This window comes from Echiichthys vipera (assembly GCF_963691815.1).
Source record: "Echiichthys vipera genome assembly, chromosome: 5".
NCBI classification, from domain to species: Eukaryota; Metazoa; Chordata; class Actinopteri; order Perciformes; family Trachinidae; genus Echiichthys; species Echiichthys vipera.
Window position 1 is genome coordinate 11,912,669 of NC_139830.1, and position 26,058 is coordinate 11,938,726.

Genomic DNA, 26,058 nt, shown 5'->3' on the forward strand with positions numbered 1-26,058 from the left:
ATGAAGGAAAAACTGTTCTACATTTATTTTTTAATAACTTTAGGTTAAGTTGCAGAATAATTACCAAAACATTAATAATGATGTATTATTGATTACAATTACATCCAAAGATGCTTCTCCTCCATTCACTTTTGGTGAATGTAGCCTTGGCCATAAAAACCGCAACACCCTCCCAATGGTGGGTCGGCAGTAGTTGCCAGTGGGGCGGCTGTGGCTCACTGGGAGAGTGGATCATCCTCCATTCGAGGGATCGAGTGGGTCGTCCTCCATTTGAGAGATCGGCGGTTCGATCCCCAGCTTCCCTGGTCCACATGTCGAAGTGTCCTTGGGCAAGACACTGAACCCTGAATTGCTCCCCGTGCTGTGGTTAGATTAGATTAGATGGTCCACTGCCATCAGTGTGAATGTCTGTGTGAATGGGTGAATGTGTGTGAAAGTGCCTTTCTAGTCAGAAGACTAGAAAGGCGCTATATAAGTACAAGTCCATTAACCAAATCATCATCTCCATCAACTCCTCCCTCCTGCTCCACAACCAGCAAGAGGCTCTTTCTGCTGCCTCCGCCATCCTGCGAGCTGCCGTCTTTCTCTCCCTACCGTCAACCCAATTGCTGTGAGCATCCTCCACACTGACTGGGCAGGGAATCCTCTACAGCCGACCTCGACTGGGAAGAGCCATCTCTCTCAAACACCTGTTCACAACCCTTTTCCCATGGGACTGAAAGTTCAATGAGGATGATGATCTTTGCCTCTTCAGACCACAGTACCGCATCTGGTCTAAGGGTTGTCTGGACATCCGGGGAGAATTGCAACCCCCCCCCCAGGTCTACCTTCATTGATTGGGCCTTTTGCAGCAGATTGCTTATTGTTGTTGCTGTGGTTGGTGTATTGACTTTGCATTAATAATTAAAATACAACAATATAATCTACATTATTCTGAAATGGACAAATGCTGCATAATCAGTACTTTTACGTGTGGGACTTTAAATACATAGAGTAGATGCCAATAGTTTGGGTTTTTTACTTAAGTAAATATTTAAATGCATAATTTCTACACAGTATAAATTAAATTTAAATGTCTACAGTAATATTGCTGCTTTTACTTCACTATAAGATCTGAGTACTTCTTCCATCGCTGTAAAACCCAAACCTTTGGTTCAATAAATTCATAACAAAATGCTGTTTATTCCTCGTACGTTCCTCACTTCTCTAAGCATAAAAGTACAGACAAGAGCCGGAATGATACGAGCCCAACATCCTAGTGTAGTAATAAAGAAAACAAAGCAGCAGTAATAACATCGCAGCTTGGTTATTTGTTTAAGCCATATCCTGCTTTTCATTCATGTTTTTCCGGTCTCTATGTTTGGAGCCTACTACGCATGCGTAGTGAGAGCTCGCAGGCATGGGCCCCGAGTCTGTCGCCATAGCAACGGTTTGTTGATAAGCGATGTGGAGTTGCCTGAATAATTACATGACACAAAATGAAACTTAAGCGGTTCCTTCTCAGATATTATCCACCAGGTAATACGAATAATGTAACTTTAGCTCTTTTTAAGGGATGTATTTCAACGTTGACAACTTGTAGCCTAACTTTGCTATAACAGTTAGCACCAACTAGCTCCAAAACCACATTGTTGGTATGAGCGTTAACGCCAGCGCAGGTTCACGTTATCGCCGTTGTATTCATTTCAGCCGGCATGTCTCTATCCTGGTTTTAATTCACTATTTTTCTGCTCTCAGGTATAATCTTGGAATATGAGAAAGGAGGATGTTTGAGGAGCAAATCAATCGACCTTTTGGATCTGACTACAGAGTGCGTGAGTTTTAACATAACATTCATACATTTAACTGATAACTTTGTGATATAATAATAAAAACCTGTAAGAGTGTTGATGCTTTTCACCTCTCATCACCAAACCACCCTACTAACCTGCATCGCCATTGCTCTTATTATATTATAACACCATTCACATGACGTGATGCTATACTAAGTAAGTTGTAGTAGTTTGAGTATTTTTTAATGTGACATAACGTTAAATTACCACCGATACGGTTTATGAATGTTTCTGATGGGTGTCTGAGTTAAAAAAAAAAAAAAAAAGAAGAAGAGAGAAGCCTTTTTTAAAGGCTATTCTACAAATGAATTGTCCCTTGAGGATAAAACTTTGTCAGTGTATCTCAGGTCATATTGGCACTCATGGGTGTACTTTATCAACAAGAGGTGTATCTTTAACAGTTTCTCATTTATGCATGTGTGTACCGAATATTTTTTATACCATGATTTACTAACTCTTTTGGTAATGTAATTTTTCTAATGTTATCACTTTTTGATTATCCTTATCTGGGGATCGTAAGTTTAAAAACGTGTAAAGTATTTCATTTTTTCCCACCATGCAGGACAAACCCAGATGAGTTGTTGACAGAAATTAGGCAATCAGAGCCTCTGATCACGGAGTCCCGGTCTGATCAGGTCAAACAGCTGATCCTTCGACTTCAGCAGAAACAGGGCAAGCAGGACCACCACAGGTTCTGTTTCTTCAAGGTCAAACACTGGACTTAATTCAACACACATCACATCTAGTTTCACTAACGTAGCTCCTATCAGTGAAGACATTTATTCATTTTCCATCACAGTGATATTCAGGGTTCCAGGTCAGGTTGTAACACCTATTGTATGGTTTTATGAAACAACTGTGGAAAAGCTCTTTGCCTTTTGTATTTGTATATACATATTTGGCACATTTGGCATCAAATTGAGGGATCACAAGTGGATTTTTCGTTCTGTAAAGCAGTTTTACTCTATTAAGCACAGGCAGTTAAAAATATTTTAGATGATGACATTTTTCAATAAGCCAGTGCTCTAAAGAGGCACTAGAGAGCAGCAGTGTTAAGGTTACAGCATATACAACTTAGAATAAGAAGCATGCCAAGATGAAATACACGAGACATACACTAATTGGTAAGAGGTCAGGGTTTGTTACATGTCTTGAGGTCAGGGCTAATCTTTCTCTGGTCTTTTTTGTAGGAGCTTAAGGCACACATACTGCCACTGACAAATGTTGCCTTTGACAAATCAGGGTCAAGGTAGGTTTATCTCCACCACACAAAAGTCTGGCACTTTGCAATTCAGGAAAATCTACGTGTTCTTGTTTGTTGTATTTTTCTTTACTCTTCTCTTTAACACTCTGCAGATTTATAACTGGGAGCTATGACAGAACGTGTAGAGTTTGGGACACAGCCTCAGGCACAGAGCTGCACACGCTAGAGGGTCACAGAAACGTGGTGTATGCAATTGCATTCAACAACCCCTATGGGTAATGAGCTGTTTCACCATAACGTTCATAGCATCTGACAACAGTGCTCTATTTGACTCTCAGTTCCTTTGTTTTATTTTATCTTTCTGAAACTTAGAGACAAGATTGCCACAGGCTCTTTTGATAAGACCTGCAAACTGTGGTGTGCTGAGACGGGCAAATGTTTTCATACCTTCCGCGGTCACATGGCAGAAATAGTACGTATGACAGTCAGTTTTAAATGAAAATGGTTCATTCATGGTTCATCATATGCTATAGGCTACTGTACACATTCAGTATTAATGTACATGTTTAAACTGCAGTACCAAGTACCTTAAGTAGGGCCCAAGGCCAACTTAGCATTTAAATTACTGGTAATATCTTCTTGTGATTCAATTATAAATAGGTCTGCCAAATAATTTTTGGCTTTGTAGCAGAAACAAGCACTAGTAAAATAGTAAAATAGAGTTTTGTATGTGTAGGTGTGCCTGGCATTCAACCCCCAGAGTACGCTGGTGGCCACAGGCAGTATGGATGCCACTGCCAAGCTGTGGGATGTGGAGACTGGAGAGGAGGTGGCCACTCTGACTGTGAGCAATCTTTCTTTACTTACTATATCCCAAGGCCTCTCTTGCTCTTTTTTTCTGGTATCCAGGCTCACATTCATTCATTAATAATGCATTAATTAACTTTGCATTCACTTCTCAGAGTAATTAATTCTAAATTAAGTGTTGTTACCCCTGCTGATGGTCAGCATATTTTCTACCCCACATATCCACCCATGGTCTGATGGCGAATTTAACTGCAGCTCTTTAATAATAAGGCCACTGCTAACCCATTCTGAGGGGAGTAGTGAGCTCTCTTTGATGTACAGACTGCAAGTGGGTCCGTGGTGTGACTGGCTGGCTGGCTCACTGAGAAGCAAGTCTCTGCTGCTCTTTCTTTTCTGTTAGTAATTCACACCACAAAGAATCAATCATGCAGACAGTCGTCAGCTAAGCATAGAATATGCATGCTCATTATTTCTTTTCTTTTTTTCAAGAACTTAAGAATCTACCTTTTTTAAGGTTAGATATGTTTATTTTAGTTTATAATGTTGTATGTTTAATGTGCATTTTCATCCATAGAGGGAGAGAAAGAGGAGTTCATAAGAGAACATGAATAAGACAGTGAGGGATAATGCTCTATGTTTTCATTCCATCCAGGGTCACACAGCAGAGGTCCTCTCTCTGTGCTTTAACACAGTAGGAAATCAGCTTGTCACTGGCTCTTTTGACCACACCGTTGCTATATGGGATGTTGCTTCAGGAAGGTCAGACATCATCATTGTTACTGCATCGGTTTCTGCACGTGTTTCATCATTTATGCTGCACAGCACCTGCATAACACACCTAACAATTCTACATACATGAGTACACAACTAACGCTGCTTTTTCTGTTTTTCTCAGACGTGTCCACACTCTGATTGGTCACAGGGGAGAAATCAGCAATGTTCATTTTAACTGGGATTGCACCCTTATAGTCTCAGGCTCGATGGACAAAACCTGCAAGGTGAGTTGTGATCAGCCCAAAGACTTAAAAACATGCAAGCGTGTTTGTGTGTTTTATCTAACCTTTCCAAATACAATTTTGTTAAAAAGTCTCTTTACAGATTGGCAATAATTGTGTATTGAACATTTCAAACTATTGCAAAACAAGGTATGTGAGATGGATGGCTCTTGTCATTCATTTTCACCCTCCTCCATTTCCCACTATCCATCTCTCCCCAGATCATTTAAAGAAGAAAGATTAAATCCTAATATCTTAATTATGCAAAGATGAGTCATGCTCTGATGAATTATCTGCCTCAAAGAATTCCTCTAGGGGAGATGGTTAAAGTAAAGCCACTTAATACAGCTGCCAGCTGCATGCAAGCATATTTTATGAAACTGTGAATGTGTCTGTGTGTTTACTGCTAGTCTTGCGTTTAATCATGCCACTGAGGTTTTTGTGTTATGTGTCATTTGTTGCAGTTGTGGGAGGCAGTCGGTGGGAAGTGTGTGGCCACCTTGATTGGACACAAAGAAGAGGTGCTAGATGTGTGTTTTGATTTAAGTGGTCAGCTCATTGCTACTGCCTCTGCTGATGGTGAGATTAACAATTAATTTACTAAAGGTTTACATTATACTAAAGTTCTACTAGTGATGGCATTTTTTGCGAATTTTTTGTTCACGTAGTCTGACTTTTTTAATGATTTTTTAAACATACTATATTATGACTTTTTTGAGATACATTCAACTTTATTTTCACCACCTTTCTCCATTACTCCCAATTTCTGGGACTATGTTTTTTTTTACATTTTTATGACATACTATATGAGGACATTTTTCATTACTTTTTAACATACTGTACTATATTAGTGTATATGCTAGTTTACTGAGGCTAAATGCAACTAAATCCACATTTTGAAAAAGAGTACAATGCATGGACACTAACAACCCTGCCTGTCTCTGCTGTTGTCAGGGACAGCACAAGTGTTCAGTGCAACCACACATCAATGTCTCATGACCCTAGAGGGCCATGATGGAGAGATCTCCAAGGTAAGTCAGTAGACCCATAATGACTTCTCTGCCATTGCCTGGGAAAAGTTATTTTATGTGACCATAGAGAGCCAAGTCTCACCCTGTTTGCAGGCTAACTTTTGTTTCTCTAGCCGTTGTGTCGTGAGCTTTTCTTTTCTTATCCTTTTGCTTAAACCTGAGTATTTAGTCTCCATGATAAGCTGATTAGGTATTTACTATAACTTATCATTTAAGAGAGTATGTCTCTCTAAGGTTATTAAGAGCTGTAAAGTACTATAATTGTTGCATGGTAACAAAATCGATGCTTGTTTTTAGCTTTTGCTTTAGCTTCTCTGCTACAGGCTCACATCGATACAGAGTAGCACAGAAGTTAGTCACACTCTCTATTTATAGTCTCAACAGAATGAGCAACATTTACTTCCTGTCAACTTTTGATATTAACAAAGTATTATTTTACCCCTTACTAGAACAGTATTATTGTAATGGCCCATGGAGCACAACCACAAGTTTGTGGATGCAAATGAGCTTGTGATTTTTGTGTAACACAGTGTCAAGCTACAGCTCCCTCACCAGTGCTGTAAATAGGACATTGCCCCTACTTACCTTGTTAACATGGGATAACGCGTGATGCTGAAATGAAGGGACAGGAGTTTAGGCTTCAGGCTGTTTAGTGCGTACTCTGTCACATGGAAAAATTCTGCAAGTAGGACACAGGAATATAGTGATAGTCCTGATGATCTGACTAGTTGAATCTCTATTCTTTAGCTGTTTTCTAGGTTGCTCTCTGAGAAATCACAAATACCACCTGTCATCATCCTGTCCATAACATCAAAAATAACGTTTACCCCAGTATATGATTGCCCAGCGTTAGCTGGGTCCAACAAACACATACTCTGGCATGAGGTGTGTTTTTTGGGGGACCATGCATTGACCTTGTACTTTAAAGGGAGATATTTACCCATTTAGCATTTTCCAGGTGCCTTGCTCTACGTGAGTGTGTTCTGCAGGTTCTGGCTCAGAGGGTTACTATCTATGTATTAGGGTCAAAGAAGTTACCTGTGTTTACTGAAACATCAGGCAGTCTGTAATGAATAGGCTGCATGGAGGATCATTCTAGAGGATTATGACACTAATCTCTCCCTAACAGGACCCCCCCCCCCCCCCATGCTTCTTAACCATGACTATGTTTTCATTTGCCGTCTGTCCCACTATACTCTCAGTACCTTGCTCTGAATGCATTTACTTTTACTTTCACCATGTCTCAGTCCCTGTTCTAGTTAATTTACCTGGCTGCCTTTCCATATTTTAAATCTGGGAAATATAAATGATGGACCATTAATGGAATGACTGATTGTAAAGTATGTAAACTATGTGGATTCTACATTATATAGCATCTCATGTCTCACATGAAAAAAATGTTTTCAAATGTTTTGTCCTTGCTGGCGGAATCCTTCCCATTTTGAACACACATCAGCTTTATAGTAGCACTTAACTTATCAACGATGGGAAAGAAAGATACTACTCGGCGCTTTAGTAGGGCCTGGTAGAAACTTATTTTTGGTCATAAAATTGTCACCTAATAGTTAGACTTGCCAATGAGGCCATTTTAATTAGGTTCAAGTCTTAATTTGGAGATTGTATTTAGAAGATGACTCAAATGTCTCTCACTCTGCATTGAAGACACACAGCAGCTTTAAAAGAAAACAGGGGCAATCAACAGTTATACTTTTGAAAAGGAAAATGACTGCTTGAGGTAGTTGTACCTCAGGTTACATAGCATCCATCAACTGCATACTGAAAAATCAAGCAATTGTAGTATGTATGCAGACAACTTTGAGTATACATAATTTAGTTGCTTTTGCAGTGTGAAGCCACTATTTAGGAAGTTAGGTTAAAATTATTATGTAATGTGGAATTGGGACACTGCTGTAGTATTGTTTATGTACACCTTTCCTGTCTTTTATTCTTTCCTTGTGTATTTTTCTCGCATCTCTTTTTCGTCTTCATTTTATTTCAATTTCTGTAAATGTTAAACCTTCCACTTTCATCTTCTACCTCCGGTCTTCTATCTTTGTCAGCTTCTCCTCTAGTCAGTTTCCATTTCCTGTCTAGGGTCACTCCTTGGTGCTCAGTTAAGAGCTTTAATAAAAACATACTTTACTATAATGGCCATCTAGAGCCAGCTTCATTTAATCATCTCTTCCTTTATGGAGATTAAAAAAAGAACATTAAGGAAACAATAAACATGGGAATCAGCTTCAGCATTTCTTTTCATAATACTCAACTGTAAAAACTCTTCCTTAAGTAGTGCCACTGGTGCCTTTATTCATCTCAAGTATTTAAAGTTGAATGACCTCTGTGGAATAATGTTGCTGATGTGGTAAATTGTTGTAAATTCACCCTCGTCCTGCTCCCTTTTGTCATTTCAACCACTTTTGCCACAATCTCTTATTCAGCACTCTCTTTTGCTCACTCTATCACTCATGTAAAACACACCCAAAACCCACACCTCTGAATAAGACTGACTCTCCTGCCTCTCTTGGTAGATCTCTTTCAGCCCCCAGGGCAGCAGGGTCCTGACTGCCAGCTCAGACAAGACAGCTCGTCTTTGGGATGTTCAGTCTGGGGTCTGCCTACAAGTCCTGGAGGGGCACACTGACGAGATCTTCTCCTGCGTCTTCAACTATGAGGGTGACACTATCATTACAGGTATACACTAACACACACACACACATCACATCTGACAATCACGTACTGTTAAAATGTAGCCATGAGCAGTGATTTAACCGCTCCTCACCAGCCGTCACAAATGCTTAATTGCACATTTTAGATAGAAAGTGTGCAGCTGTATCCTTCTGTGCATTCACCTGTTTTTGTCTGTGCTGTCCTGTAGGCAGCAAGGATAACACATGCCGGATCTGGTACTGACCATCGCCTTGACCATTAAGAGGCTCAGACGGGCATTCACATGGACACAAACCCTTTACATTTATGTTTGTGTTGAGAAAACAAACCAGTGGTTTTCTAAACTTTACACAAAGCCAGGCTACAGAAGCGGTTTCCCCCTTTAGGTTCTGTGTGAAGCAAAGCTAATCATCTTCTAGCTCTAGCTTCCTATTTTACAGACATGAGTGTTCTCGATCTTATCATCTAAACCCTGCCAATACAGTAAATAATCATATTTCCCAAAATGTGTGACCAGTTCCTTGAGGCTTATTAAAATATGATGTGAAAATGCTTTGCAGAGATAACTGATACTAAATCAAGCTGTGTAGGCTTTTAGCTTCTCTTAATGTGCACATTATCAGCTAACAAAGGTAATTTTCAGATATTTTTGTTCTCACTGTAAGCAGTATTTTCTGAGAGCAGAATAAAATGATGAATGTTTGCTTCAAGATCCTGTGGTATAGTCTCACTGCATTTGCGACAACGAGAAAACTACAATGTAATACAGATGTGGATAAATGTACAACTAAACAGTGTTCAGTTCCCTTCCGGCTGAATGTTACAAATTCTCAAGATTGGTTGCGTTGCACTTCACAGAAATTTATTGATGTCAAAAGATAAATACATTCAGTTCTACAGTGACAGAGTTTACAGCTGAATTGTGTGCTTTTTTCCCCCCCAATGCTGATGCAAGACGAGTACCACGAAGTAGAGAAATAAACAGACGAGATTCACATACGAATTCAACATTACAAACCTTACTCTGTCTTCCTGACACAGTAAAAGCTAAAGAGAGCAGTCTGCTACTCCCAAGGTGCAGCAGTTCCAAATCTACAGTATATACAATACAGCTATCCAAAATAATCAGTTCTCAAGTAACATGAACGAGATAACATACTTACTTAGAACTGAACTTTAAGGTCACAACAGAGGTTGGCCAATGAAAACAACAAAAATATAGGCATTTTGCTTACTTTAAGCAAATGTGCACTTCTACGTGGCTATCAGAAGAAAGTGAAAGAGCTTTTTCTGGGCTTACATTTCAACAGCCTCTTTTACAAAGTAGTTTTAATACAAAAGGTTTGAGCAGGTTCAGTTGTGGGGAGAATTTCACCTGATTTTCCTGTATTCTATTAGTACTTTGCTTCATGTGTGTTCATTTGGAATAAATAAAATGCATAATTTGGTTGTGAGAGTCTGTAAATACATATATATGTTTATATATATATATATAATCTGGAGCAGTTAAAACCTGCTGACTATAATCTCTTGAAGGCTAATTCATTACCATCAGGAATGTCCAACCCGTGCACCTACAGTTTGCTCTGTGTTTGTGTGTCTCACTAGAGAGGTGAATCTGAAAACAAATACATGTTTTTATTAAAGGGAGACTGGTCCATTCATGGCTGCCAATAGACAAAAACCTGACCTCCATGGACAGATTGAGGTGTTTGAATTTGTCAAGTATGCTGATCGCGTTCAGCTTGCAGTAGGAGACACTTGGTGTGATGAGACAGGATCGGGCAAACACTGAGGAACATGTTACAAGTGTCAGCGAATAGGTGTCTTTTTGTTTGCGGTATGAGGAAGTTGAGGGCCCTACAGGGTCTCCAACAGCCAATCAAAGAGGCTGGACAGCGACCGTCCCGCCTCCTCCTCTTTCTCTTTCTCATGTAGCTTACAGAACTGGACCACAGCGCTGTACAAGTCTGCAATACGCCACGCCCTCTGAGACATCAGGTGGACCACCCTCTGGAACTGAGAGAAGACACGTGAAGAATCTAATTACATTAACTAGTGCTACTGTGGCTTAATTACATGATGCCCCTTTTTTTTATGCTCTGACTGCTTTAGAGACTTTATCCTATGACTGATTTAAGCATTTTTGGGACAAATTATATTTTGACTTCTTTCGACAAACACCGTTGGGGTATAATGTTAACGTATATATTCAGTCACACTGTGAAAAATGAGGCATCCTACTTTCATGTTTTTGATTTGACAGCTGTGCCTACCTTTGCAACCCGCTTCTCTTTGGACTTCCTGAAGTAGAGAGCAGGAAGGCCAAGCTCGGAGGCAGCGATCCACTGTAAGGCCACTCTCAGCTCAGAGTCCACGCACTCAGGCTCAAGGTCGCAGTTTACCACCAACAGCACCCTGAGGTTGCTGCCGCTTGCTGTCCTTGCTGAACTGCTCTCTGAAAAACAATAAAAAATGACAGCAATGCACTGCTGTTATTGTTTTGCATTGTGTTTTTGTTTTGTAGCATAAAATGAGTATAACTTATTTTCGTTGTGCAACCCTGAGTTGTATAATGACAAGAGATTGACTTTGAAGGAGGACATCCCTACATACCAACGATAAATCAAAGCCCTGGATCAACGCACAGACATTTTATTCTTTTCTATACCTGCTTGAACATCAAAGGCCAACATGTTAAACCTTGGCATAGGATCATACAGCATGTTCAGGTTCATAAAATGGGTTCAGCCTTGCTTTGAGATTATCTTTGTTGGAGTGAAGTCATTAAATAAAGATGTACTTTGTGTTGAAACACTTCTGGAAATATAGGCCCTTTTCAATTATTGATGACCATCTTTCATTCAGAGAGGAGCATCGCCTCTATTAAACCATATCCATTTAAGGGATTAATCACAGACCTGACACATACTGTACATCGATTCACTCAGCAGCTCTTGGTTAAGTTGAATCATAGAGATGTTTATAACAAAGGAAGTTGATAATAAAGACTATGATAACATTGAGATTCTATGAGAATCCATCACTATACTTACCAAAGACATTTTCCTTTTTTCCTGTTAGATGGTGTCCTTTCTCTGTCCCCTCACTGTGAGAAATAAAATCACCAACTGAAAGTTACAGTAACAGTATCACTTTAAAAAAATAGACTTTTGCAATGTTGATCTATTTATTAATGTAAGTATATATTATACATCGTTAATATGTAGGTGTTTTAAGCATTACAGTTGAGATAGATCTAAAGCTAGAGTAGAAGAAATGCAGCAAACTGGAGAGGCTTTTATGTCTATTAAACAGAGCATTATTATCTGTGCTAGAATGATGTAATATGTAATTAGCTAGTATCTGTCATGTGTGCGTGAGTGCTAGTCCAGCAGCCTGTCACAGACACATGACACCTGATTGCTGTGCTCTAGGTGCGAAATGAGAAAAGGCGTTATACCTACAGATTCCCTGTCTTAATAGGAAAAAAAATGTCATTATGGGGATCAGAGAGACACATTAATGAGAAATATTTCAGCACCAACCTATGACCATGACGGTTACCTGATTATTGTGCTCTGAGTGGGCACATCAGAAAAAGCATCCAGGTCTGCCAGGCCTAGGCTGGATGCGCTGCTGGTTCCGTTCCTGTTAACCAATAAAAAACACACAACAGATAGCGTCATTCGCATATTATCTCGAGACATCCGACATGATCACTGACTTGTGAAGACAACAATAACCAGGCGCAGCGATGCAGGTCATGTTGTTCATTAACTGGTGATTAACATATAAATAGCAGCTGCATCGGAATCGTTCGCTCAAGGTGGGAAAGCTGGTGATTTCTGTCCAGCAGCAAGCCTGTCTGAATATGAAAATGAGGAGATTTTGAGGTAGTTTAGGGTAGGGTGGACAGGCAGGGCTGGTAGCCGTACCCTTGTGTCACAACAGGGATGAGGTGAAGCTAAAATAAGCAGGTAGATGGAAAGGTTGCAAGGAGCAGGAAGTGTTATGGTTGTGCAGGCAACTACCACCACAATTAATCAAGCCAAAAGAAAATATCTTACATCACTGCCACGCTGAACAGCTTTCTCTTTCCTCTCTATTACACATCAGTATTTTTAGAAAAAGATGCATTCAAATATGCAGCTCATAATACTTACTTTGGTGTTTGTAATATTATTTGGTCCATAATCATAGCATGTAAATTGTTTTTAAGGTTGAAATTAGGGTTATCTTATTTCAACTAACAAGCACAGAGCAGTTACTCAAAGTTGAAAACCTTAGTGTAGTTGGATAAATGAGAATTTGATGAAGCATGGTATAGCAAATGTTCTGAACCAGTGGGTTTTGATGTGAGAGGTCACTGCCCCATACCACCGCAGCCTACTACTGCAGGGAGCTGTGCGTGGGGTGCAGGCGGGGTCTAGCCCTGTGTGCGAGCTATGGAGAGGGCTTTGTGGATTGAGCTCTATGCCATACAACGCCTTAGCAGGCGTGGATATTGCAGCAGCAGGGAGTACATTTGCAGTGGCACAGGAGAGCACAAGTGTCGGTAGCAATGGGCCAATGAGAGTGGGGTGAGGGTGGGAGCAGCAGCGTTTGGAGCAGCATCAAGGAGCAACGGTTACTGACCCCTCGCTCAGCTGGATAAAACTACTGGTCTCCTCGTGGGGGTCATCCTCGGGGGTTATATGGGACCAGCTCTCCATGCTCTCTTCACTGCTAGCACTCATAGAACGTTTGTCGCTCTTCACTAGTGCAGCCACCGCCACAGCTGGCCTGTCCCTCTCACTGCTGGGGAGAGCAAATCGCAAGATGCTGGGAATGACCATCGGATATTTTTGCACAAAGTCTGCTGCAATGTGTGATTAATTTGCCCGTTTTCCCAATGTTGTTCCAATGTTCCTCTGTTCACTATTCTTCTAAACACTGAGTTTAAAAGAAAGTGAAGGCACAGGCATCGGGAAAGTTTCGTCCCTAAAAATGATACAGTATAGCACAGTAACTTCCTTCAAATGACACGCTTCTGGAACTTGAAATAACTATGCACCACATGAAAAGAACGCTAATTAATTTCAATATCTTTAATGCATCAGCAAACTGCATTCCCCAGCGGAACTGCTGGATTTTCAGTGTTTCTCAGGAAACTGATTTAATTGAGTCATAATCAGATGATTGAAGCCTGCCATCCTCGACAATTCCAGAGGGAAATCAGGTTTTATTGACTAGGCAAGTGACTGAGTTCAGCTCTTACACAAGGGACGAACAGATGCACTCCACTTGTTCCTGGATTACATGTATTGTAAAGTGAAAAGGAGCGTGTCTTGTGGCTCTCCTGAGGCACAGGAGCCTTTCCGCTGTTTTCCTCTCATTTACTATTCAACACTTCTTATTTGGAGAATCTGAATCTATTTGACAAACACAGAGTAAACAGACAAACTGCTTGCTCACTTTTGCATATTAAATTTCATCTATATACCTATCTTGCACATTAGCAGCTCTTTCCACGTCCAGACTCAGATGCACTTTGAACTGCTCCGGTCTTTATTAGCCCCAGAATATCCACTTTAATGTCTTCTGGGAGACATTTTCTTCTCTGAAAGGCCACTCAGACACTTTAAGTTTTTAGAATTAGAGTGAATTTTAACACCTTGCCTGCCTGGCTAAAATTTCAGTCCATATCTAAGATGAATTAATCAGAAGGACTACACACCCTTACTACAAATGAACGGACTCCACATAAACACCATTCTTCAGAAAACCTGCTGCCAAACAACCTCTGACAAGCAAGCCTTAATCTAATGTGACACCCACATTCCTTGATATTTTAGTTGTGTCAATGTAATCTAAATACCTATTGAGCGTCTTGTGGTTTTAGTGAGTTAGCCCAGTGTGAGTGCAGCCTCTACCGATCAAGGTGAGTCAAACTGCCCCGCAGTGGATAACAGATGAAGCCACTAAAAGCTTTTTGCACACACAGTTCATCACCCAGACAGTGTGAGTTGCAGCCAAGCCGCAGGTTTGTCAAACCTCACACACTGCTGAAATGGATCACTTTTCACAGTTAATAGATTGTCTGTTACTTGGCACTCTTCTTTGATTGGTTTCACAAAGATATTTAAGACTGTTCTTTGGTGTTAGGCCAGTCTTACAGAAACTTTGCTGCTAGATTAGTTTAGTTTTAGACTATTTGAAGCCTAAAATGCTAGCTACCCTGTCCCTAGGCTAACTGTGGGCTTTTATTAGGACTTCCGACCCTCTATCTAAAGTCTGACTAGCAGTTAATTCTAAGCCAAAGTCAAAGTCTTTGTTTAGTGTTCATTTTCTTGGACAGCTTTTAATGTTTAACTTAAAAATAACCATGTGATTCTGCATTCCTCACGTGTGCTCTTGTCAGACAGATTAATCTCTACTTTCCACATCTGCAGTATGATGATTCTAGTCGGGCTTAAAAAACAAACAAAAAACAAAACAAAAAACAGTGTACTACCTGCTGCCGTTGGTCGTAGCTCTCTCTATACGCCTGTTAGCTGATGTGTCCTGGGGTGTTCCCTGAGGTCCTCCTCTTGTCCTTTCAGGATTTGAAAGAGCCTCTTCATCCCTCTGATCTCCCTCAATATGGATCAGTGGCACATCTCTGGGGCCCCTCAGGCGGGCCGAGCTACTTTCACTTGTCCCAGACCCTACTACAGTACCAGTTTGCTCCTGGCTGGACCTACTCCGACTACAACTTAGATGAGATTGTTTGTATCCCCTCCTCCTTTCTCCAACAGGCATATGCGGCTGTGGGAGCGTCCCAGGTGTACCCCCAGCTACATCTTGCTGGCCCCCCAAGGCAGACTTGCCTATATCTACAATGTCAGCTGCCAGGCGATTGGCAAACTGCTGCACATGGGGCTGGGAGTCTCCTGCAGCTTCCAGCTCAATACTGTCCTCTGTATCAGCAATGATCTTGTTCTTTCTCATCAAGGACTCAATGGAGCTCGACCAGGTCTCGTGAATCAGCATATCAGTAATCTGGTCAGTCTTACCCCTTTGATAGAGGCAGGAGTCTGACTTGCACAGTCCTGTGGCTGACACTGAGTTAGAGGGGAAGACATTCAGTGTGTCTCCATGCACATTGCGGGCAAATCCATCAAAAGAGTTGGCTTTGATGGGTGAGTTGACGGTCAGTCGCGAGTCTGAGGCTCGCCGGTCTGGGACAGAGGACTGTCGTATACAGAAGGGTGTTCTAGGAGAAGGGGGGAACAGGCTGTTGTTCCACTCCTTAGTCTTGGCAATGCCGTACTCTCTGTTTTCCTTGTCCATGTCCCGAAGCATAAACCTGTAGAACTCCTCTGTGATGCTCTCTGTGCTAGACTGTTTGGACAGGCAGGATGAGGTCCTGACATTAAGGTGACCATTTTTCTTTGATGCAGCCTGTTGTACAGCTGCAGTCAGAATGTTGCTGGCATTTTTTCCTGCGTAGTAGTCCAGCAGCAGGTCAAAGCCCCTGCCCTCAGTCTCCATCTGGTTTACCATGAACCGTGAGAACTCATCTGTGATGCTCTCACAGCTGGACTGCTTAGAGATCGAGCTACCACGGCTCAAGTTCTGACCTAACCGACTGCCGAGGCCCAGGGTTTTGGCTGTGCCTGAGGGGTCTGCGTCCTCTTCTGGAATGCTCTCATAACTAGATGCCTTCCCACGGCTCCACCTCTCACACTGCAACCGGCTGCGTGGCTGGCCTGTTTTGGAGGTATCCACCACATTCAGCTCCGGGCAGTTCATGATCCTGGCCGTGACTTCAGAGGCAAAGAGGGCAAATGGGTCCTGCGGTTCATCCAGGTTTACTGATTCGTCCACCACCCGGTTCACCAGCCGCTCCATCAGCTCTGGTTGCTCCTCCGTTTTCCTCTTTATCTCACTGAGGCGTGGGGCCCGATGTTTTTTGGAGGCAGCATTGCTGCTCTGAGTTTCTTTCCTTCTGAGTACTGTGCGGCAAGCAGGGATCAAGTAGGCTTCTGGTCCTTCGGTAGATGTCCCTTTTAGGGCACAGAACCAGGGTTGTTTCCCAGTGTTGTTTTCCAGGCAGATGGCTGCCAATTCCGTGGCCATAGACACCACTGTAGCAGCCAAATCATCAGCGTAGCAAGTAATAGGTGTCCTGGACTCGGAATCCATTCTCCAATAGAGTAGAGAACTGCAAGAGTTTAGGGAGGACTGGGGTGTGAGGGAGGCCTGTTGGCTGTCGCTGCCTGTCACTAGACGTCCCCTCCTGTCTGCGCTATTAACTTGAATTTCACTCAAAGGTTCTCTGATGGCACCACTGCCCTGTTGGTGGTCAGAGATGTCCTTGGCAGGCAAACAGGTGGATTTAGACTGACTCTGTCTGCACAACAGCTGCTGCTGTTGCTCTTTGCCGTTTCCTGTGGAGCGAGATGTAATGAGATCACTTTCCTCCTTCAGCCCAGAAACCATGGTAAGCTTATCTGCGCAGTGCAGTATGCTGCAGTGGTTCTCACTATTAGTGGACTGGACATGGCCAACTAAGCACTGTAATTGACTTAATGGATCCTTGCTCTCTTTGGTGATAGCAAGCTCTCTAACATAACAATCAACCTCTTGTTTCTCAAATGACCCTTGGTCACATGTAGAGATGTGACTGATTTTCTTCTGTGTCAGACAAAGGATATGGAACAGCAAATTGTTAACACTGTCCTGCAGAAAAACCTGAAGGCCTGGTGCATCTTTTCCAGTACCCTCCAGTTCTTTCTTCTTTTTTGCTTTCTCTAAAGCATGCTTGAATAAGCTGTCTGCCATCTCATTTATTAGGTCATCCATCTCTCTTTCATCCATGTAGGATTGTTTTGGACAAGTAATGCCGTCTACTATTTTGTTCTGTGTGGCCTCCAGCAGGTGGGCTACACTCCTATAGCCTTGTGGTTGAGTGAGCACCTCAACTGCTTCCCTGTGTAGGATCTCAGCGATATTGGCACGGAAGGCTTCGACGCTGGTACCCTCTGCCACACTGCAGTGCAGCGTGATTGCCGCAGAGGCTTCGGCAGCAGACATTAGACCACGGGATGCTGTGTAGACTTCAGCGGAATCTGTGTCAGAATCGCCACACTCCCCCGAATCCTCTGTTAGCTCCACAGCTGCTACAGCACCAGCTACCTGAGCCATGCCACACATGGCTGAGGAGAAGGAGTAGTCACCTCTCTCCTCTGGTTCCTGCAGCTCTTCCTCTGTATCTTCCCCTGAAGCCGATTCCATGGCAAGCTGTTCTGTCAGCTGTGGGTTGGTAATGGTGCCAATGACACTTGCAGCACAGGCCAAAGCCACTTCTACATGTTTGGATGGGTGATCACCATTGTGGTGGGGGATGTGAGCCTGTGTCCCATTTGCTTGCATCTCTCTGGCTTTGGCAGGGATAACCTGGTCAGGCACATGAGACACCTGAGTCTCTGGCCATTCTGCAGCCCCATCAGAACTGTCAGGGCTTTGAACTATAACAATCTTGGGGAGTTCAAAAGAGCAGGTGCGCTGTTGGGAAGGCTCTTTGGTCTTTGAAGGACCAGTGGCATTGGAAGGACGACTAGAGAGGGACACGCTTACAGCAGCCTCAGAGACAAAGGACGTTTCATCTTGGGAGAGCCGTATGAAGGCATCTTGCAGTACTGACTCAGCCAGGTTGGTGGCGTAGTGACCAGCTGATTCCTTAGTATGGAGGCTCGCTTGCCTATGCCCTTCTCTTTTCACCTCAGCATCCTCCCTGTTCTGTTGATGGGCCAGCTGTCTCCTCTGACATGCAAGTCTGACACAGTGTTTCTGTGCAATCTCTACCAAGCTCTCTGCCAGGTCACCACTCTCTGGTTCTGTGAAGAGACAGAGAAAGACAGGGAATGAAACATGTACACACCAATTAGAAAGCAGCTCCATCAGTTCCACAGCAAGGGTAGGACATTTCCCTGCTTCAACACCCAATATAATAATATTGGAGCCGGGTTATGTCTTGTTTGTCCAATTCAATTTCCCCTTGGGTAAAATTCCAGAGAATTATTTCCGCCTAACAATTTTCATTTATTACCAGGACGTTAAATATTCTCAGTCACTATAGAAATCTTTCAGTGCTTGCTTCTCAACTGCCTCTATAGTGCTTTTGCTACCTCAGAAGGAAATTAATGCAACCTTAACTGAACGCAATATTTGTTTTTTAAACTTAATTTCTGCTCAATAAAAAAAACAATGTTAGCAATAATGTCAGAGTAGTTCTACTTTTTAACTTTGACAGTGTGACTTTTCACCATATCTTACTTTGCAATGAACATATTTTTCTTGCCTTAAGCTTTGACAGTATCTATGTAAGATAAGTAGTCTAGCAGGACTACCATAATTTTCAGTGTTATCATTCAACGGGCTAAGACCTAACTAACAATGCCTCAAAACAAAACTACAACCATTTTAAACATTACAGCCATCACATCTATCATCTTATGAGTCAGTATGCTACATAGTAGTTGAGATATCCAACAACAAACAAGGCTGAAAACTAAACCTCTACGGTGGAGGTAATAAGGCTCACCATTTCTGAAACCATCATCCTCACTGTCATCACCAAGGTGTTCTGAGGCAGTCAGAAAGTCTTCTTCTATGGATGAGATGGAACGATTGGTGTCATCATCAACCCGCTGCCCGGCTGCTCGGCCCTGCTGAAGCTGTCGCTCCTTTGCCCATTGCAGACCAATCATGAACTTGTTGATGTCCAAGATAATGTCGCAATGTTGTGTGGAACGTCTCTGTCCTGAATACTGAACCAAGCACACACCTGTACTCCTCTGCTGCCCGCTCTGAATGGAACATACATATAGATACCTATTATGCATATGCAATCATAAATGTCCTACATGCATAAACACACAGTGGACAGCACATGCACATATACAAGATATAATATTAAACGTTAAACCTTCAGAGTCAGTGAGTTTATGTTGCTATCATGCCAGTTTTTTTCTTCCTTTTATTCAATATACTACTAACTCATTGTATCTGCTCATGTAAGTTCAATTGCCTGTGCAGGCTCCTCGGGCTGTGCATTGATTCCAACAGTGGTTTTATACAATTATGTATTTGGTGAGCTTAAAAAAGTCTATGAGATGGTCAGTGGCTGTAAGGGAACATTGCATTTAAAGATAAACACCAATAAAAGCAGAAATGGATATTAGTTAGCAGCCAGTTTGTATTTTTTCTGTCTGAAGCATTCCTAACAAAAAACAAATAAATAAATATCACATAAGTCATGCATTGATGGATTTGTTTTTGCTTCTGTTCTACAGAAGATGAGATGTTTTTATTGCTGTGAATGGAAAGAAATACTAGATAAAATGAATGAGGTTTCTCCAGTGAATTCTAGCACCAAACATTCAAATCTACTCACACAAAATTGCGAAACAAAAAAACCCGCTTGCACTTTCTGCCTCGCACTCCTTTCCAGTTAATTCGAAGAATGAAAGTACTGCGAGGAGTTTTTTCTTAAGGAGTCACCAGAAACTCACCTGAGAGGGGGAGAGTGGGTGCATTTGGCAAGTGTCTGAGGCTTCCAGGCCACCAAGCAGTAGGATCTCATTTTCTTTTGGCTGGTGGACAGTCAGCAATTCAACGAGCTTTGGCAGATCTGGAGACACCGTTGCCAATTTCTACAGGAGACATGCCGAGCACAGAGACAATTCTACATGATCAAGAAAAAAAGCTTTTCTTCAAGTGACTTCAAAACGGAACAAAGCGCATTCTCTGCAGTTCCAACTCCGGGACACATTATTATAAAATTCTTCCTGTGAGAAATATTGAGCCATGTGCGGTACTTATTGATCAGTCACAGCTGCCACCGCCGGCAGCAAAAAGGCTGCAAAATCTGCATATTATCTAAACAAATCAACCCTCTAATTCTGGGTTATGGTTTTGAATCCATGGCAACAGAGCTAGTGATTATATGTGAGATACAAAGTATCTCTGAGATGAAAAGTGGGCTGGAAAGAATGTGGAATGAGTATTCTGCTCACCTTGATGCTTTTGTCATCGCGATAGTCTGTTTTCTGCGGGTCCAGATTTACAAAACAGATCTGAGAGAGAAAAAAAGAGGACAAAAAGGACAACACAGCCAAGAGTGGCATGTGTGAATGAGAGGATTATACCACAGAAGCTGAGTAGGATAAAAGTACCAGATGTGAGAGTGCTTTAAAGGGAAAGTTAGTGCAGTTAGTGCTTGTCTCACTGCACAAATCTTACAAACCAGACAGACTGATAGCTTTCCTCTAGGTGACTCGACTAAAGCAGCTGTCTGTTATGGCTGAATAACAATTGTCTTTCATTGGCAGAGCACTTCCTAAGAGGACTTTCTTGTCTCTCATGGGCTGCTAGCAGTGACTTTACATCACAATTTTCTTTCCATCTCTGTCTCTCGTTTTCCGTCTTTCCGCTGTCTCCACTCCCTCACTGGGCCTGTCACACCCTCTGCCTCCTCCTCTTCCCATTTCACCCGGCTGTACGTTTAATGGCGTGTGTTATCGAGTCCTCATGTCAGTGCTGGTGGTCTGGGACTGTCCGCCTGCTGCCGATTCTACAACACTGCCTCTGATCTAAGTTGGCAGAGCTAAGTTAGTCCTGTGTGGCGAAATGGATAAAACACGCCACCAACAGCATTTTGGAGCAGGGGTTAGGTCCCACTTGAGCGCCCATATCCAGGCTGTTTATGTGCTTTGGGAGAAGTGACATATCTGAGTCTCAGTCACGAACACAAACATCTTTATGTATGCCGTGCTTGTCATCACTAATGAACCCCAATGTGAGTCACTGAGGCAGTCTCGATCTTTTCAATGCAAAACACGCACAGGTGGGATCCCGCTGTCTCTTTTGTACCTCTGCCATCTCCATATCCGCTCTGCTTGCTGCTATCTTCCCCCCTTCTCTCGTCTCTAAAACTGCGAAAAAATATATATAGTTTGAAATAATCACATCTTGACACACATCGCTGTTTGAAATATTTTCCCTTGAACTACCTGAGGCACGGTTCATTCTAGGCTTCTAAACAGCATCAGGTTCTGTGAGATAGCATATGTTTTCCATGATTTTCATCTCTTTTTTTTTCATTTATCCGTGTTGAATTCAACAGGATTCATCCACGGAAAACCACTCAATGTAAAGATGCCACAGTAGATCCGGCATAAAGGAGTGTGTACTTTTTTTACTTTTTCTTTTAAAATCATGCCATGTTGTCTGTCTGTGTTCTCACTAGAGATTTGAAAGGGAAGCCAAAGAATTGAAATAATAAGTAGGTCAATATGCTCATGAATTTGTATTTCAATATAAGGTCGACATATTGTCACATTTGACATGTTTCTCTTCCTTAAAGTTTAGAAGACAGTCTAGGTTTGCTTCACCAGTGCAAAACCTAAGGTAAAGAAGGAACAGTAGAGAACAACGAATACGGTCTGCAAAGCCAGATCGAATATCCTTCAGTTAAAGTGGTAAAGCGGCACATTCAGAATAGGCCAATTTCCCCCTCACCTCCAATTTCCTCATCCTCCAGTCAAACATAATATTTTCCAAACTATTAAGTCTAATGTGATGAAAATTGCTGCTTGAAAATGGAGTCAGTATAAAATGGGAAGTTAATGGCAGCTGACAATGACAGAATATTTGAAAAGGTTTTCTTGTCTCACCCTGATCAAACCATTTTCATGATTTTTCTCTCCTCTACCCCTCATGGACCGCATCTGTCACCTGTAACATTCATGTGAAAAGCTAGAGGCTTGCTCCTTTGTTACTTTTCCCTCAAAATAACAGCTATCTACTCACTGGGGAGCACAAAAGGTTGTTTATTTGCTTGTCTATTATTCAGATCAGTTTAGTGAGTGCGAGGAGGACCTTTTTGTCAGAAAGGCAGTTATAAGTCAACAGCATACTCATAGGACCTGAGATTATTCTACAGCATTTATTGGAACCAAAGACAAAAGCTTGATGTTGCCACTAACTGACTTTAGTTTGATGAAAAAAAAATATGCCCTTTAAATTTTTAGCAATTTAAAGGACAAGTAATGCCATTTACTAATTTTAAGTTTTTAGTAATTCTGTTGTGTTGAACATGAAAAAGCTATAGTAGCTTATGTATGTAACTGAAATTTGAATTTCTATCCATACCACAACATATATATAAGACATTTGGCACACTTGCTGAAGAGCACCTCAGCAGTATTCACTTGATGTTGGAAATCATCCTGGAAATACAGCAAAGACACCTTCCCCCGCCTGCCAACACATTGCCTGCAGCTAACACACAGTTTGAGGAAAAATGAGGCGAGTGATCCACGATTTTGACCTTGAGAAGGGGTTGAAGCAATTTAACCCCGTCAGGCGGTGAGAGCCGAGGGGCAGTTGTTCTAAATTTGGGAAGCAAAGGACTGTCTAGTCATTTCTCTGTCCATGTGTGAGACGAGCCCAGGGACACGCTCTGATTCTATCAGTTTTTCACAGACATGCTAGACGACGTGCTCATGTGCGCCAGCCTGTCTCTGAAGCACGGACTATATAAACAACAGTTGAGGAATATAAAGAAACAAAACAAGAGACCCAGAGAGAGTGAAAGAAATAGTTTGATGTGTGGACAAATTGATAAACTGAAGTGTAGTGTAGTGTAGTGATACACTCAAGGGTTGGGTAGTGCTACAGATGAGAGATAGCCAGTCATAACACTGTTAAGAGAAGTAGTGTTGACTGATACATCATTGATTTTCTTCAAGACTACATGGTTAAACCCACAATAATGGGTTCTTTGGCCACTTGGGGGCAGCAGAAATGGCTGTTAGCCAACAAATGTAGCAGATGCAAAGCCTATTATCATTAATTTGGAGTCCTATCATGCCACCTGATATTCACTCTTGACTTTGGTCTCACCAACTCCTGAAAGAAATGTCTGGCTTTTAGGTGCTAAACATTCCACTATGTTCACCAGCTACCATGGTTTGTTTTTGTAGCATTTTGTTGCTGAAACAGCTGCAAGCTAATAGCAACGTCATGGTAAGTGTTGAGAGTGAACCAAAACAGCAAAATTCCAGAGAGGAAAACCAAAGCCATGAACTAATAAAGGACACTGTAAAGCTTGCAGAGTCTTGGGGAAATCAAAGGCTAGCCCATCACATATTCATTCATTCCATCATGTGTTAGTGTAAAAGTATGGATTATACCCACTTTAAGGTTAAGGGTTGGTGTCAGGGATGGAAGAAACACCAGAGACAAACCAAATGCAACCAAATATCCTCACTTTGTAAAGAATGTTAAACGATTTAAACAAACAGCCAATACAAGCAATACACAGCGCTTCATGTGGCGTTTCTTCATGTCTCTCTTGACTAGGCAGCTAACCCGTGTGACTCCACAGCTGTGCTCAACATCGGCCCAGCCAAGCAAAGTGAAACTCAGGGTGACTCTGGCCACCTGTGCTGATGGACCGCTACGATCAAACTGGACAGTAATAACCCCCGCAGGAGGGAAACCTGGAAGCAGCCTCAGAGCCAATGGGCAGTAGCGGAAAAGGGAATGCTTTAGTTTTCACCTTCAGGAAAAAAAAAGCATGCAGGTCATTCGCTTTAGTGTTTTTGTTCCCTACACAATACAATAAGGAGTTTAAATGCTGCAATTGAGCACTTTTCAAGCTTTCAACTGTATTTCACAGTTTTCATCAACAGATAGAGTTTGCTCAATTGTCACAAATACAAGTCTGTTGGGATGGGAGCTCAGCAGCTGTCTGTCAACATGACAGATAAAATACATGTTAAATGAAGATTTCCCATCATCAAACAATAATTACCTACATTTTTTACTTTGTGTTTAATACGTTAAAAATAACTGTCATAATATTTACACGGTACTCGTGTAATTATTATTTGATTTATCGCTGTCCGAATAAACCAATGTTGTGTGTTTCTGCAAATAAGTTGAATAGCAACGTTTCTTAACTGCTGCAACCCGTTCTCATTCCCTACTCGTCACATAAGGTAACTTTTTGATGTTCCACGGTTGCAGTTTTTAACACATGATTAATGTTGTGAATTAAAAAAAAAAAATCTATTAACATTACTTAAGTTTAGGCAACAAAGCAGACTGTCCTACAGCATACTCGGCTATTGTGTGTGTGTGTGTCTGTGTGTTCAATGCAGACATACACATACACACAGGTTCAATTGTCCCAATTGATTTAGGCATAAAATCCCATTTGGCCTTTTATTTACAAAACTGTCAGGCAGGCAGATTTTTCTCTTTCTACTACACACACCTACATCTAGAGCTTATGCAGATACTTAGCCACAGTTTGAATACAATTCTATGTGCAAAGACGTGGTCAATACAGCAAATCATAACTAACATTTCAGTATCCTTTCTCCATCAAAGCTTCATTCTTCCTCAGTAGCCCTCCCTCTCTGCTCACTACTCTGATCCTCCCACACACAGCTGCTGCCCTTCTGTCTCCCTTTTTTTCTTTAACCGTGACTCCTTTTTTTTTTTTTTTGCTCTTTCATGACTTGAAACTGTACTTTTTGCCCTTTATGGTGGTCTTTCTTCCAAAAATCAACAATAAAATATGGCTTCTTTGTAATTTTAGGTAAACTTCCATTCCCCATAGCCCCTGTGAAGCTCTACCAATGCTGCCTTGAAAATGTCTCTAATGCTGCTACAAATATACAGGTTCATTTTCATTCTGAGGTCACAAAACTAAACATAGCTCCCTCTATTGTTAAGTGCTTTGACTTATCTCGGGGAATGGAAACTTTAATTATAATCCATTTTATTTTGTAATGTTATTCAAATGAAGTTTGGGGGGGGGTAACATCATTAAGGCTCTGTAACTGTGCCATGTTAATTTTGTGATGCGACCCACAAGCTGTAGAGACAAGACAGTCATGCTGATCTCACAGGCTGGTGACTATGAACAGCCTTATTTTATGTTCATAAATTTAAGTATGTGCTAACAAAATGGATAAAATCAGCTATTCACAAAGCATAACAGCAAATACGATGATTGCAATGCTACACATTGAGGTCGTCGAGGCTTTTTACCTTTGACTGAGCTGCTTATCCAAAATTTTTGCTTAAAGTATTTTACCACTAAATTCAAAAAAAGGATCTTGGATGGTGTGTCCTTGATGAACAACTGTGCATTTTCTTCTTCTGACAGAAACAGGAAATATGCAGCACGCACGCACGCACGCACACACGCACGCACACACGCACGCACGCACGCACGACTGTGAGAGCCTGGTCCACTTTTTCCCCCAGTATTCTTGGTGCAGTCACCTTAAAGAATGACAACACTAAATCACCTTTTTGGAGACAAAAGTACAGCCACTTTATTACGCTATCTATTGATCCTGGTCCGTCGTCTGTGATTCATGTCAGAATTGTAACAGTAGTTTTTTTTCTTTAGATCCTGTAATGTAAGGACACGTTCAAGATTTCACTCATGCAACTGACAGTAGCAGTATTTG

At 41.7% G+C, this 26,058-nt stretch overlaps 2 protein-coding genes across 2 annotated transcripts in view; one reads left to right on the forward strand and one right to left on the reverse strand.

Annotated features, from left to right (window-relative positions):
• Positions 1 to 1,478: 1,478 nt before the first annotated feature.
• Positions 1,479 to 8,832, forward strand: daw1 (dynein assembly factor with WDR repeat domains 1; the record flags this gene model as incomplete). Its single annotated transcript, XM_083914661.1, has 13 exons — positions 1,479 to 1,518; positions 1,738 to 1,810; positions 2,395 to 2,539; positions 3,023 to 3,081; positions 3,189 to 3,311; positions 3,409 to 3,508; positions 3,773 to 3,880; positions 4,496 to 4,602; positions 4,739 to 4,841; positions 5,303 to 5,417; positions 5,793 to 5,869; positions 8,398 to 8,560; positions 8,745 to 8,832. The coding sequence occupies 13 exons, from the start codon at positions 1,479 to 1,481 to the stop codon at positions 8,777 to 8,779; spliced, it is 1,248 nt and encodes a 415-aa protein (XP_083770787.1). The 3' UTR covers positions 8,780 to 8,832.
• Positions 8,833 to 10,396: 1,564 nt separating this feature from the next.
• Positions 10,397 to 26,058, reverse strand: part of sphkap (SPHK1 interactor, AKAP domain containing) — a gene marked incomplete at both ends in the record, with an annotated part of 50,070 nt that continues 34,408 nt past the window's right edge. The window contains 9 exons of the mRNA XM_083914426.1: positions 10,397 to 10,555; positions 10,813 to 10,994; positions 11,593 to 11,645; positions 12,104 to 12,187; positions 13,175 to 13,336; positions 15,033 to 18,399; positions 19,107 to 19,371; positions 20,077 to 20,217; positions 20,581 to 20,640. Of these exons, the coding sequence (XP_083770552.1) occupies positions 10,397 to 10,555; positions 10,813 to 10,994; positions 11,593 to 11,645; positions 12,104 to 12,187; positions 13,175 to 13,336; positions 15,033 to 18,399; positions 19,107 to 19,371; positions 20,077 to 20,217; positions 20,581 to 20,640 (4,473 nt within the window). The remainder of the gene's footprint in view (positions 10,556 to 10,812; positions 10,995 to 11,592; positions 11,646 to 12,103; positions 12,188 to 13,174; positions 13,337 to 15,032; positions 18,400 to 19,106; positions 19,372 to 20,076; positions 20,218 to 20,580; positions 20,641 to 26,058) is intronic.